The following is a 15,589-nucleotide window of genomic DNA, read 5'->3' as shown; positions in this document are numbered from 1 at the left end:
ACTCGGCCAGTTCATATACTGCGGCGCTAGCAGTTCTCGATAAAATGTATGTAAGGCCCATTAATGAAGTTTACGCTCGCCATGTGTTCACGACTTGCCGCCAGCGGCCTACGGAAACACGTGTCTGGTGAATTGATGGTTCCATCAACGACCATCCTGTTTTTCTCCCCGGTTTTCACCACTACCACTTGGGCTCTCCAGGAGCTGTTGCTGGCCCCAATGATGCCTTCCCGAAGCAGCCGCTGGACCTCAGACCTGATGAAGGTCCTGTCTGCACCTGGTGGCGATGGGTTTGCAATCCGGGGTGAGGTTTGCAAACAAGGACGGCGGGTCGACCTTAAGGGTCGCGAGGCCGCAAACAGTAAGAGGTGGTAAGGGCCCGGCAAATTTCAGCGTTAGGCTCTGGAGGTCACACTGGAAGTCCAGGCCAAGTAGCAAGGCAGCGCAGAGGTTGGGGAGGATGTAGAGCTGGAAGCCGCTGAACTCTGCGCCCTGGGCAGTGAGGGTGACAATGCAGTATCCCCGGATCACCACAGAGTGGGATCCGGAGGCCAAGGAGATTCTTTGGGTAGTGGGGTGTACCTCGAGGGAGCAGCGCCTTACTGTATGGGGGTAGATGAAGCTCTCACTGCTTCCGGAGTCCAGAAGGCAGGAGATCTCGTGCCTGTCGACCTTCACCTTTGTCGAAGTGGTCGCGAGGTTGTGCGGTCAAGACCGAGGTTAGACGCGGCTGGTCGTCGGCCATTGCAGGTGATGAGCGGCCTGATGAGATGCCCGACGGGCAGGACTCCTGAGGCGGGTAAGATGGCAGCGCCCACGGGCCGCATGTGTCCTGGGGCAGGCAAGATGGCGGCGCCCTCAGGCCGCACGTGTTGTGAATGGAGCAAGGTGGAGGAGAGGAAGATGGCGGCGCCCACTGGCCACACAAGGGGGGTGCCGGGACAATAGTGGCGATTGAGCGGGCCTGGCACACTGCAGCAAAATGTCCTTTCTTCCCGCAGGCCTTACAGAGCGCACTCCGCGCCGGGCAGCGCTGCCGGGGGTGTTTTGTCTGTCCGCAGAAGTAGCACTTCGGTCCCCCGGAGTTGGTTGACTGCCGCACGGTGCAGGCGTGGGGTTGGCTAGGGGCGGTCGCTGATGGGGTCCACGATGGGGTGGCCGCTGGCGGGGTCCACAATGCACAGGGGGGTTGGGCCGTGCGGTCGGGGGCATAAGGCTGCACGTTGCGTGAGGCGACCATGAGCGAGAGCGTTAGTTTCTTGGTTGCCCCGAGGTCAAGCGTGGCCCCGTCTAAGAGGCGCTGGCGGATGTAGTCAGACGCTATGCCCGTAACAAATCCATCTCTCATCAGCAGGTTTGAATGTTCAGTTGCTGAAACGGCCTGGCAGTCACAGTCTCTCACCAGGGCGAGCAGGGCACGCCAGAAATCATCCACAGACTCACCGGGAAGTTGGCGCTGCATGGAGAGGAGATCCCTGGCATCGATCTTGTTGCTGAGCGTAATTCTCCTTCAATAGCATCATGGCCTCTGCGTAGGTGGCGCATCCTGGATGAGGGGAAAGACTTTGGAGCTCAGCCGCGTGTACAGAGTCTGCAGATTGGGTTTGGCGCAGACCCGATGTACGCTTCAAAGCAAGCTAGCCAATGTTCAAAGTTCTTTTTGGCGTTGTCTGCTTGAGGATGCAGCTGCAGTTGATCCGGCTTGATGCGGAGGTCCATCTCTGAAAACTCAGTGTAATAAATTGATGCACGATCGATTACACAAAGACAAGAGTAGGATGTAATCGAGGCTTTATTACACTGAGATGTGTGGCCACCTACAGCAACTGATGAAATGGCTGCTGTACGGGGAGCACACATATTTATTCTCTGCCGACTGGGCGGAGCCAGCAGGCAGGGATCTACCTCCGTACCTGTAGTACAGGGGCCTTACCGTATTACCCATATATACAATATAATAGGACAGTGGTGATTACCACAGGATGCATGGACCAGCTGGGCCGAAGGGCCTGTTTCCATGCTGTAAACATCTATGTGTGCGGCTGCAGCTTGTCAGCCTCTTGAGTGTCAATCCCAACCCTGGCAAATCGGACACTCTTTTTCATTGGAATTGCTTGTGTTCCACGTGGTGCCCAGGACCGGTGCCAATTATGCTGCCATCGAAGTCAGCCGATTCTGTCCCGGCTACAACACTTTAGTCTCTGAAATCTCCAAAACGGAGAATCCTTCCTTTCTTCTCTCGGAGGGTTGTGAATCTTTGGAATTCCTTGCCACAGAGAGATGTGAGGAATGTTGGATCAACCATGATCCTATTGAATGGCAGAGCAGGCTCGAGGGGCCGAATGGCCTTAATCTTTTCTGGGTGATTATCAGATTGATCAGCGACGGCGATATCGTGATCGGGTGGAAAACCGCTGCTTACGACCGAATCGGGGTGGCACCTATTTTCAGATACTCCTCCCACTCCAAAACGGCGTCAAGAGGAGTACACTGCATGCCATTGAGACAACCTCAGGACGTTACCTCCCTCGAAGCTCCGAACCTCCCCTCCTCCCCCATGGGCCGAATCCCTGACGGTGCAGGGCACATGTGCTCTCCGCTTTTGTGAACCCGGCATGTTGGCTGCAGACTGTGTCCAGCGCTGCCACAGTCGGCTGGGGGGACTGGTGGGGGTGACCCGGGGGGTAGAAAGGGGGTGTCCAGCGGGGCACTATCTGACAGGTCAGGTCCGCGCGAGACCGACGCCATGTTGTATGGCATGACCGCTGCAGGTCATCGGCGTGTGCACGCACGGCTATGGACCCGGCAATTCTCCAGACGTTTATATCGGGAAGGCCGTGCGTTTTACAAGTCGCGGCTTCTAGCCTCTCACCAGTCAGAGGGTCGGCCTTTTTTTTTTGTTGCAAAACTAGACACTTCGTCCGGACATAGTCTCAAAATCGGAAAATCTAGTCCCCGGTTGCGGTTATTAAAGGGTGAGTTATAAGCAAAGCTGGTGAAATTCGGAGTCAGTCATTAAAACATGTGTACACAAGGTAAACATGAGTTACTATTTCACAGTAATTCAAGAACATATCTGAACAACATTTACAATAAAAAAAGGGGTAAATAATTAACACACTTGTGAGGACGGTCTTTATGTGGAGAGTAATTAACATTGGAAACTGCCAGCTGGATTAATGGAGATAAAAACATTCGGGACATATTAATAGCAAACAACCTGTGGTGTTCGAGCAATACAGGTAAGGCCGCTACTGCCTAGAAGTGCTGCACAGAGGTAGATGATCAGCCACAAACTGTTTGAATGGCAGAACAAACTTGATGGACCGAATGGCCTACTCCTGCTCTATTTTCTCTGGGCGGAATTCTCTGACCCCACAGCACCGGGTACACACCGGGATCAGCAGCTGGAGTGGCATGGGCGTCGACACTTAGCCACCCGATGGGAGAATCGCGCCCCATGTTCCTGGAATGACATGAGAATATAGAATAGAACATGGAATCCTTACAGTGTAGAAGGAGGCCTTTCGGCCCAACGGGTTCTTCCAGACCCTCTAAAAGAGTACTCCACCCAGGCCCACTCCTCTGTCCCATCCCCTTCACCCCATGCATTGATCATGGCCAATCCACCTAGCCAGCACATCTTAGACTGTGGGAGGAAACAGGAGGAAACCCACACAGAGGGAGAACATGCAGACTCCACACAGACAGTCACCTAGGGCCGGAATCAAACCTGGGTCCCTGGCGCTGTGAGACAGCCGTGCTAACCACAATGCCACCGTGCCACCCAATGTTCTCAGTTTGGGAAGGAGGGTTGGTTGTTGTTGTAATAATGCTCACGTTTGAAACATTTATTTGACATACTTGCATTAAATTTGTTTCCCTCCACAGGTGGGATTATAACTCTTGAGGACCTGAGAAACTACAGACCTCAATTATCTGAAGATGTGATCAAGATGTCAATTGGAGATTACACGTTGCTTCTGCCCAGTGCCCCATCCAGTGGGCCTGTGCTTGCATTGATACTGAACATCCTGAAGGGTGAGATATCAAAGCACAGCCGTTTGATTCAGAAAATCAGAGAATCATAGGGCGGGATTCACCTGTACCCGGCGGGGCAGGGGGTCTTAAATGGGTAACCCCGCCCTCTGAGATGATGCCCTCTAGTCCGAGACTCTCCGACAAGAGGAAACAATCTCCCAGCATCTACCCTGCCACTCCCCCTGAGAATCCTAAATGTCTCGATAAGGTTGCCTGAACTCCAGGGAGTACAGGCCCAACCTACTCAATCTCTCCTCATAAGAAAATCCCTCCATACCCGGGATCAACCTAGTGAACCTTCTCTGGACTGCCTCCAATACCAGTATACTTTTCCATAGATAAGGGGACCTAAATTATCCACAGTAATCCTGGTGTGGTCTAACTAGTTCCTTGTATAGTTTTCGCTATACTTCTCTATTTTTGTACACTATTCCCCTTGAAATAAAGGACAGCGTTCCATTTGCCTTCCCAATTACCTGCTGAGCTTGCACGTCAGCTTTTTGTGATTTATGCATGAGGACCCCCCCCCCCCCCAATCCCTGTGTAGTAGCTTTCTGCAGTCTTTCTCCATTTAAATAACATGATAAGCAGTTACTGCAGCTGAGGGATGTCCTGACCTTCAGAAACATCACAACTGGGAGTAGAATCTCAGCCTTGAGTTCCTTCTACGTTGTTTTTACAGGCCAGATGTTTGCCCCCCTTGTCTCAGGACTCAAGGTGGATCCTGGCTGATTCAGATACAAACCCCACAGAGCAAGGTTTAACTCCTTCTGCTCTGTAGGAATTCCGTGGAGTAGTTAGAAACAGAAGATAAGTCTAGATGAGGTACGAATGGCAGGAGAACAGCCTGCTGAGCATAAAGTAGTCATTAAAGAAACAAGAGGAAAACTGACCAACAAGAGAAAACAAACCAAAATGAAGGCAGAGATTATGATCTAAAATTGTTACACTCACTGTTGAGTCCAGAAGATTGTAAAGTGCTTTTCCACGAGGTGGTATTGAACTACATCGGAACAATGGTGTCGGGTCGAGAATTGAAATGATGAGCAATAGGTAGCTTTCACATTTGGAAGTGTTCACAAAGCAGTCACCCAGTCTATATTTGGCCTCCTCAATCTCGAGGTGACTACATCGTCAGCATCAAACATAATATCCTAAATTGAAAGAAGTCCAAACAATTTGTTTCACTTTATTCCACTCTAATGTTTTATCTTAATTTTCTTTAAAGGCTATAATTTTACTCCAGATAGTGTTTCCTCCCCGGAAGCGAAGGCCTTGACATATCATCGAGCAGTTGAAGCCTTTAAATTTGCCTATGCAAAGCAAAGCATGATGGGAGATCCACTATTTGTCAACATGACTGAGGTAAGCAACTAATTTAAATATTGTTCAGTCAATCAAAAGCTGTTATTCTCGCTGGCACCTGTATTGCCACACTGCTTGCTGAATAAGTTGCCATTAGATGCTAATGTGCTTCAACATCCATGAATGCGTGCTAGAGCATGTTGAGGCATGTTTGTGTGCATGTGTTTATAATAAATTGGTGCAAGTAGGGATGCGGGACCACTGTTATATATGGAGAGAAAAGAGAAATCGGGATTGTTCTCTTTAGAGCTGGGATGGTTGAAGTGAAATTTATTGCAGGTGTTCAAAGTTAGGAAGGATTTTAATAAAGTTAATAATGAAAAGCTGTTTTCACAGGCAGGAGGGTCAATCGGGGAACATAGCTTTAGAAGGACGGATAATAAAAAGGAAGATTTTTTTAAAATTTAGAACACCCAGATCTTTCTTTTTCCAATTATGGGACATTTTAGCTTTGCCAATCCGCCCGCACAGCCGATGCATCAAGAAACCCAGGGACACAATGACGGGATGAGGGCTGTCTTCCAGCATCTGCAGACGCAGTTAGAGGAGTCGAACCGCGTCCAGGAGCAGGGAGTGGTGCCGCTCATGGCAGCAACCCAGGCCGACACCGCACGGGTGGCATCCGCGGTGGAGGCAATGGGTCAGGTTCAGCAAGGCGTTGGGCTTAATGTGCACGCGTCATCCTCGGCCCTGGAGAGGGTTGCCCTCTCACAGGCAGCAATGAGCCAGAGCCAACATGACATTGCCGGCACGCTGCGGGCCTTGGCCGAGTCTCAGCAGGTCATGGCCCAGTCGCAGCACGCCATGGCACAGTCCCAGCAGTCAGTCGCGGAGAGCATCAACCGTCTGACACACGTGCTGGATGGCGTCGTGCACTCACAGGTTGAGACCGCACAGTCCCTGGCGGGAATGCCTAACTCCCTGGACTCCGTCTCTGCAAACCTACGGAACCTGGTGGATACCGTTGCAGGCCTCCAGGACTGGCAGCGCCAGGTGTCGGTGGCGTGACGGGGCACCTCCCCGCTCACACCTCTGGCCCACAGTGAGGCCCGGGGGCCACCGGGCTCCCCGAGGGAGGAGGAGGTTTTGGGGCCCATCCCATTAACTCCATCACAGGACGCCTGGAATTCTCGGCCTCCCCCGTCCCATCCCTGGTGCATCGGGTGGGCAGCAGGCAGAGCAGGGTGGCACAACGTCACCCGAGACGCCCGCAGAGCAGCCTGGCCCATCAAGGCCGGGTCGCCCCAGGAAACGCTTGCCGAAGGAGAAACAAGTCGAAGGGGGCGATTTGCAGCAATCCTCCTCCACTCCTGCTGTATCATCTGGGGAATCACTTAGACGAGTGGTAGGGCCCGTAAGGCAACAAAGAAAGACACAGAGTAAGTTGGCATGGGTGAAGGGCACAGTTTAGTTGTAGGGGCTAGGGCATCTGTAAATTATTGTTAACATTAAACGCACTGTTCCACCTTACTTGTAATACCGTGTGATTGTTCCTCCGCCACAGGGATCGTGATGGTGACCGAGTGTCGCTGGGGTTGACGAGCGGTGAAACTTCGTTGTCGGGTGTGCAGTCCCTTCCCCTCCCCCCACCCCCTCCCACAGCTACCCCACGCGGGCACATGATGGAGTGTCCGTGACAAACTCAGCGGCCACCAAGGTGGATGGTTCAGCTATTGCCATGGGTCAGACTCTCTCTAACGATTCTGAGCTCACAGCTCAGCGCAGAGCGGGCTGTCATCATTCCACATGGCACTGATCACACCCGCTGACACAGCCATCAATGTTGTGCCATACCATCTGGACCCAGTGGTAAAGGTGATGTCAAAGTGGAGCACTGTACACTGAGAGGGGGTGTGGGGTGGTGGGGGGGGGGGGGGGGGGGGGTGGGGGGTGGTGGCAGTTGTGTGTTCACCCTCTGCACGACTGGCGATGCAGGTGGTGGTTTGGTGTTCAGCGGGGACGTCGCATGCGACGCGTGAACCGTGCTGTCACCAAGGCGTCGCGTGCCCGCCGTCCTCGCTGGGTCCATCGTGCCGCCTCCTGGGCATCACCAGCACCTGGGTCGTGTCTGCGTGCTACTCCGCCAGCCTCCTCCTCCTCCTCCTCTGTGCTGGCACCACTGGCACTGGCTTCTACCTCCGCCTCCTGCAGCAGGTCATCTCCCCTCTGCATTGCGATGTTGTGCAGTGCACAGCAGACCATAACAATGCGAGCGACCTTGTCGGGCTGGTACTGCAGGGCCCTTCCGGAGCGGTCCAGGCACCTGAATCTCATCTTCAGGAGGCCAAGGCAGCGCTCCACCACACCCCTGGTTGCTGCATGGGCATTGTTGTATCGTGTTTCCGCATTGGTCTGATGCCTCCGTATAGGCGTCATCAGCCAAGACCTCAGCGGATAACCCCTGTCGCCCAGCAACCAGCCCCTCAGCCGGGTGGATGTCCCTCAAACATCGCAGGGATGAACGACTGCGCCAGTATGTAGGAGTCATGCACACTCCCTGGGAACCTTGCACAGACGTTCATGAACGTCATGTGGGGGTCGCATACCACCTGGATATTCATGGAGTATGTCCCCCTCCTGTTTGTGAACACCTCCCTGTCCCCTGCAGGCGGGCGCATGGGGACGTGAACACAATCGATTGCCCCCTGCACCCTCGGTATCCCGGCCACGCTGGCAAATCCACGAGCTCGTGAGTCTTGACTTGCTTGGTCCTCGGGAAAGGTGATGTAGCGGTCCGCGATGGCATAGAGGGCATCGGTCACATCCCGGATGCACCTGTGCACCAATGACTGGGAGATCCCGGAGAGGTCCCCGCTCGGAGACTGGAAGTAGCCGGTCGCATAGAGGTTAAGAGCGACCGTCACCTTGATGGCAACCGGGATCGCGTGTCCTCCCCCCGTTCCACGTGGGGCGAGGTGCGCCACAGGGTGACAGATATGTATCACCGTCCGCCTACTCAGCCGGAGTCTCCTCCTGCAGGTGATGTCCGTCATTGTTAGGAAAGAGATCCGGACACGGTACACCCTCGGCCTTGGTCGTCGCCTCTGGCGCCGTGGCTGCACCCTCACTCTCTCCTCTTCCTCTTCCTCCTCCTCCTCCCCCCCATGCTGCTCGACGACTGGCAACTCCTCGGCCCTTCCCTCTGCTGCTGCAGCTGGCCCTGCATCCACTGCGGGTTGTGGGTGTGGATGCTGCTCCATCTCCAAATGCAGTGCAGCGGCCCCAACCACTGCGCAGAACATAGCCGTTCTGTTCCCATACATCGTGCTAACCTACAGAAGGGTGGTGGGGGCAGAGAAACGGGACATGTTAGACGGAGGTTAGTCGACACCTCGGCAGCCGCCTGCCACGGGATACCTGTGTGTCCTGGTGGCCTGGTCGCGCTGGAGACACACGGGCAGCCTAACCACTGGTCACTTTCTGCATCCAACGGGCAGTTAACTATGTCCTCCTCACGGGTGCGTCAGTGGCCAGTGGCCGTAAGCCTCAGGGCAACCAGCGGCCGTGTCCTCGTGACCGGCAGGCCATGGCATGGTGGCAGACATTTCGTAACCGGGGTTGGACGAGTCACTCGCTCACTCTCTCCCTACCCCCCCCACTCCCACTCCCCCCCCCCCAGTATCCCACTCCCCCCTCCGTCTCCCACACTCCCCCCTCCGTCTTCCACACTCCCCCCTCCGTCTCCCACTTCCCCCTCAGTCTCCCACTTCCCCCCTCAGTCTCCCACACTCCCCCCTCAGTCTTCCACACTCCCCCCCTCCATCTCCCACTTCCCCCCTCCATCTCCCACTTCCCCCCTCAGTCTCCCACTTCCCCCCTCAGTCTCCCACACTCCCCTCTCAGTCTCCCACACTCCCCCCTCCGTCTCCCACTCCCCCCCTCCGTCTCCCACTTCCCCCCTCCATCTCCAACACTCCCCCCCTCAGTCTCCCACTTCCCCCCTCCGTCTCCCACTTCCCCCCTCCGTCTCCCACACTCCCCCCTCAGTCTCCAACTTCCCCCCTCAGTCTCCACACTCCCCCCGCTCTGGACCCCACTCCCGTTCTCGGGGATGCCTTCCCCGTTGTGGCCAGACTCCAGCAGTGCGCTGAGCGGTGCGCTGAGCGGTGCGCTCACCTCCTCGAAGCTCTCGTCAGCCAGCACGACTGGTTGACGAACTTGAAAAGCAGGTGTGTTGGCCGTCGTGAAAACATTCCGTGATGACATCGGAACTTCGGCCCATCTGGGCCGGAGAATAGTGGGGGGCCAAAAATTCAGGCTTCTGGTCGTGTCGGGGGATCTGTCGAGGCCTTTGCCGGGAATGCCGACATGTAGTTTGTGCGGGGTTCGGAGAATAGCGGGAGGGCGTCGGACCGGCGTCGCCGTGAAAATCGGCACAGCTCGCTATTCTCCGAACCGGCGTGAGAGCGGAGAATCGCGCCGCTTATCTCAGAGCTGGAAGGTCAATTACTGATCCAATCCATTAATCACTTTGTTCTCTGAATCTTTTTCATTGACAGCTCATTGCCAATATGACAGCAAGCCATTTTGCAGCAGAGCTTTGGGCTAAAATCACAGACGAGACGACGCATTCTATACAATATTATGAGCCTGATTTCTACCCCATTGATAATCACGGGACTGCCCATGTGTCCCTTGTAGCAGAGGATGGCAGCGCCGTGTCAGTAACCAGCTCTATTAATTTTTAGTAAGTGCCTTCTCGTCTTAAATTACTCATTCATGACGATAGCGTCTCCTTTTACATCTTTCTTAACGTGACTTATGCCTCTTCCTCTGGTTGAGTGTCAGAGGCGAGAGGGGGGAGGCTGGTTTGTGAACTTTTCCCCAGCTCCATTCATCCACAACAGGAGGTTCACTAGCGTACGTTTGTGGGGCAGGGAAAAATCTCCATGGGAATGAAGGAAAGAGAAGAGATGATTCTGGACACTTGTTAGTCACCATAACCCTGTTTTGCATCACCTCCTACATTACAACAGTGACTGCATTTTAAGTGATTAGTTAGATGTCAAGTGCATTTGGGATACCTGAGGCTGTGAAAGGTGCCATATAAATGAAAGTATTGTCGTGTCACCAGGGGCTGTGTGTTCGAAGGGGGCTGTGTGTTCGAAGGGGGCTGTGTGTTCAAAGGATGGTACTTTTCTCATGAAATGTCCCAGTTTCTTGGCCGTTTTCCCGACCAAGGTAGCCACAGGATGTCCCAATGCAGGCTGATGAAAAACGCCTATCAGGAATCAGTGCAACGAGCATCAGATGTGTAGCCTTGCTAGATGATATAAGCAGAACCCTGAGCCCTGCTTGGGGGCGATGCCAACTTGCTAAGTGCAAGGAAGGTGCCTCGGAGAATGGAGTGGATTTTGGTGTCTGTCTCCTTAAGACAACACAACGGAGGAGGTTCACCTGGCTTTGGGGGACCAATGGGAACTGAGAGTGGCTGATCACCTCAGAGGGCAGAGTCCCCTCAAGCAGAATATATTTGGAAGCCATGGCACCAACCTGTAAGGACTGGAGTAGCCCAGAGCAGCTACTCCAGAGCAGCCAGAACCAGCAGGCATCTACTGTTTTCCCTTATTGTCAATAAACTCCATTTGATTACACAAAGAGCCTCCATCGTGTTGCTTCAAGCCACCACATTGGCGACGAGGACATAATCGAATATGATGACACCGACAACCTTTGATCATTCGGTTTTAATTGTTGTCTGAAGGAACGGAAAATTCACCCGAATGCCTGTTCGGGTGAATTGATATTGCCATGCCCTGCGGGTCAGACGTAGAGCAAACTCAAATTGGCTAGGACAGTCAGACGTTTAGAAAGATATTATTAAAAGGCTGAGACTCTGGGCTCCCAATCTGAGCAGAGGGGCGGGGGGTCTGGAGTGCGATCGCTGCACTGACAGACTGTAGGCAGCAAGGTTTTGAGCGTTTTGTAAGGGAAGACCTCCATCTGTTCAAGAGAAAGTTCAAAAATAGTTTTAGAAACAGCAGCTCGGACCCTGAGAGCACTGGATATGCTGGTGAAACTGTCAAAAAACTACTAAGAACAGCACATTGGGAGCAAAGGAAAATGGCCTATTTTGGGCAGCTGAGGGGCATAGAAGAGAGCTGGAGAAATCGCGGGAGAAACTTTCTGCCAATAAAAGAGAAATTAGAAAAGGTTCAAAAGGAGTTGCTCCAGGTTCCCATCGAAACCCCAGAGGCATGGGAAAAGCAAAGACTGAAAGAAACAGCAGCTGTGAGTGGGTAAAAGAGAAAGAAAGTTGACAGTCTTAAAGCTGTAATGCATTTAAATGTTTGCAACATTTGATGCAACAACCATGAGAATGGACAACGGGCAAGGGATTGTGTCATGTGAAAGTACCTTTAAGAAATGGGTGTTAAAGAAATTTACCTTTAGAAATGGGTGTTTATCAGCGATGTCAGAGTGTGGGTGGAGCTGGGCTCTCTGTCAGCTTTTTACTTTTGTTTTAGGCTGTTTGCTGCAGGGTGTGTTTTAGTTTCATTTTCAGAGCTGGATAGCTGCAATCACAGCCAGAAGGGGTATTAGTCTCTCTCTGTAATCTAAAACTGTAAATCGATTATTTGGGGATTTAAAACTAATAATTGCTCTCAGTAGTGACTTTAACCTGATGTGCTTCTGTGTAAAACATTTTTTTAAAGTCTTATGGGTGTTAAAAGGATAGTTTAAGGATTACTTAGTGTTGTATTCTTTGGGGTTATATTTGAATTGATGGTTGCTAAGATGTTCACTATATGTTTTAAAAAGGTTAACTTGAGTTTGTAGGATAAACACTGTTTTGCTTTAAAAAATACTTTTAGATTTCTGCTGTTCCACACCTGTAGAGTGGGCCATGTCAGGTGAACTCCATGATACACTTTGGGGTTCTCTAAACCCTGGCCCATAACAATTGGAAAGTCAGAGAAGACCCCAGATAATCGGCAACTTTAAAAAGGGGGCTGTGAGCAACAGAAGACCTCAGAGGAGGCAATAAAAAGCCTAAAGGAAGGGGCAATAAAGTTTTCAAGGGTAGGGCACTGCAGACTCAGAGTGGCCAGTGAAGGAAATCCAGGGGTGGTGGAGAGAACTCAGGAAGAGGACCCTAACTGATTAGATGAAGAGCTGAAGGCAACGAGACTCTGTATAATCCTGTCCTTTTGGAACGTAGTGAGAAGTTTCCTGGAAGTTTTGGCAATTAACTACAACCGAACAATAAAGCTATAATCAATCTGGACGTAAGGCAAGCCATCGTGGAAAAAGAACTAAGAGTGAAAAGCAAAGAGTATGAGAAACGTGACTGAAAACTTCAGCAAATAGATAATGAGTTCAAAGTTTGTGACCCTAATCTAAACAAGAAGCAGCCCAGCTATATCAAAGTCAAGGGGAAAAAAACAAGCACTGTGCAGAAGGTGGAAGTGGCTTGGAAGTCTATTGTAATCTCTGGATTACTCCTAGTGCCACCTGCTGCTGAGTACAGGAATAAGAGAATAGCACAGATGCATACATGGTTTAAGAGTTGGTGCAGGAGGGAGGGTTTTAGATTCTGGGACCATTGGGACCGTTTTTCGGGAAGGTGGGACCTATACAAGTGGGACAGTCTGTATCTAAACCAGAGAGGGACTAATACCCTTGCTGGCGGGTTTACTGGTGCTGTTGGGAAGAGTTTAAACTAATTTGGCAGGGGGAGGGGACGCAGACTAATAGTAGTACGTTTCAAAGGAGTAAGACAAGACTGGATGGCCTCTACTTTAATGCCAGCAGTATTAAAGGTAAAACAGATGAGTTGAGGGCAATGATTGACACGTGTAATTATGATATAATAGCATTCATACAGACATGGTAGTTTGAGGGACAGGATTGGCAGCTCAACATCCCAGGATATAGAATCTTACTGCAAGACAGAGGAGGGGGTAGAAGAGGAGGAGGCATTGCATTATTAGTTAAGGAGGCAGTTACTGCGGTAAGGGGAGATGGTAACTTGGAGGGGGCATCAAATTAAACTTTGTGGGTAGAGTTTAGGAATAAAAAAAGGGGACAGCTATGTTGCTAGGTGTTTCTTATAGACCCTCAGAGAATCAGCGGGAAATTGAGGAGCAAAGGTGCGCAAGTCGTTGGCGGGGAGGGGGGGGGGGGGGGGGTAAAAATAATAAGGGGAATTGGGTGATTTCAACTTTCCCACAATTAACTGGATAGCAATCATGCTGATGGTTTAGATGGAATAGAGTTCTTAAAATGTATACAGGAGAATGTTTTAGCTCGATATGTAGAGGATCCAACAAGGGACAGTGCAGTGCTGTACCTAATTCTGCGGAATGAAGCCAGACAAGTGGTTGATGTGTTGGTGGGGGAGCATTTTAGTGATAGCGACCACAATATGGTTCAATTTAAATTTGTTTTGGACAAAGAAATAGACAAGTTGCAAAAGAGGTTTGGGATAGGGGGAGAGTAGATTTTAACAAAATAAGGCAGGACCTGCCAAGGTAGACTGGAAAGAGTTACTTGTGGGGAAAACTACAGAAGAGCAGTGGTGGGGTCAGGGTGGGGGTTAAAAAGGGAATGGGGAGGATACAGGCCCAACATGTTCCCTCCAGGGTAATAGGAAGGAGTAACAAACCCAGGGAGCCATGGATGACCAGAGACATTCAGAATACAATGAGAAGGCAAAGAGAGGCTTTTAACAAGTACAAGGGATGCAAGTCTGCAGAGGCATTAATGGAGCATAGAAAGTGCAGGATGGAGCTTAAGAAATCAATTAGGGGAGCAAAGGGGGGATATGAGAAAGCTCTGGCTGGTAAAAGTAGGGAAAATCCCAAGATATTCTATAAGTATATCAATGGGAAGCTGATAACCAGGAAAAGAGTAGGGCCCATTAAGGACCAAGGGGGAAATCTGTGGGTGGAGCCAGAGGACATTGGTAGAGTGTTGAATGAATATTTCTCATCTTTCTTCACCCTAGAGAATGAGAAGGTAGATATGGAACTCAGAGAGAGACTGTGAGGTTATTGAGCAAGTTGTCATAGGGAGGGACAAGGTATTGGAGGTGTTGGCAGGCTTAAAAGTGGACAAATCTGAGTTAGGGTGGGGGGGGGGGTGAGTTGGGTATGCTATTGTGGGGTTTTTTGCGTGTGTCGGAGTGCTCTGTTGTTTAGAATGTTAAAATTTTAAAATGATAAATGCCTCAGTAGAATGTTTTCTAAAAAAAAGTGGACAAATTTGTCAGAACGTCCACATTACCTCACAGTACGTCTTTCGGGACTAGTGGGAGGAAACCAGAGTCCCTGAGTAGTTGTGGTGAATAGCATAGCTAGAAAACTACCTGAGGCAGAAATGGAGAATGATCTGCTGATAGACTGAGACAAAGTAAGATTCGAGGAGGCGTGTATGGAGTGTAAACACCAGAATAATCTCATAAACCAGAAGTACTTGTGACTAGTGTGGCTGCACATTTTTAAGTTTATCCATTAGACTAACTCCATTGAATCCCTACAATGCAGAAGGAGGCCATTCGGCCCATCAAGTCTGTATCGACCCTCTGAAAGAGCACCCTATATAGGCCCACTCCCCCGCCCCAACCCCACCTAACCTTGACATTGGACACTAAGGGGCAATTTAGCACGCGCAACTCACCGAGCCTGCACATCTTTGGACTGTGGGAGGAAACCGGAGCATCCGGAGGAAACCCACGCAGACACAGGCAAAAGTGCAAACTCCACACAGACAGAAAACCATTAACAACTGCATTTAAGTATATAGAGTTGCCCATTGAGTCTCCTGCTGATGATGTGCATACAAGTATATGAATCAGGATCAGGAAGAGGCCATTCGCTCCTTTGACCCTACCCTACCATTCAGTACGTTCATGGCTGATCTGATTGTGGCCTAACTCCACATTCCTGCCTACCCTCGATAACCTTTGCCTCCTTTGCTTATCAACAATCTATTCATCTCTGCCATAAAGTATTCAATGATCCTGCCTCCGGCACTTTCTGCGGAAGGAAGTTCCAAAGACTAACAGCCCCAGAGCGTCTTTCTTGATTTTCTTGATTTAAACAATTTTGGAAAATCAGCCCTGAAATTGCTCTCAGCTGACAGGAAGTTGTCATCATTTGTGGATTTAAAAAGATTTGAATTGTCTGAAAGGCGTGACAATTGGTACCACACCGCCTCTGGGATGGATCCTAAACACTCA

General features: G+C 51.1%; 1 protein-coding gene across 4 annotated transcripts in view; it reads left to right on the top strand.

Moving 5' to 3' along the window:
• Positions 1-15,589, top strand: part of LOC119964369 (glutathione hydrolase 1 proenzyme-like) — a 114,388-nt gene that overhangs the window by 84,273 nt on the left and 14,526 nt on the right. For all 4 annotated transcript variants that reach the window (XM_038793779.1, XM_038793763.1, XM_038793787.1 and 1 more), the window contains 3 exons: positions 3,892-4,041; positions 5,270-5,406; positions 9,906-10,093. In XM_038793779.1, the coding sequence (XP_038649707.1) occupies positions 3,892-4,041; positions 5,270-5,406; positions 9,906-10,093 (475 nt within the window). The remainder of the gene's footprint in view (positions 1-3,891; positions 4,042-5,269; positions 5,407-9,905; positions 10,094-15,589) is intronic.

Source organism: Scyliorhinus canicula, chromosome 1 (assembly GCF_902713615.1).
Source record: "Scyliorhinus canicula chromosome 1, sScyCan1.1, whole genome shotgun sequence".
Taxonomy (NCBI): domain Eukaryota; kingdom Metazoa; phylum Chordata; class Chondrichthyes; order Carcharhiniformes; family Scyliorhinidae; genus Scyliorhinus; species Scyliorhinus canicula.
The sequence above is the reverse complement of the archived record's forward strand: the minus strand, read 5'-3'. Positions and strand labels throughout refer to the sequence as shown.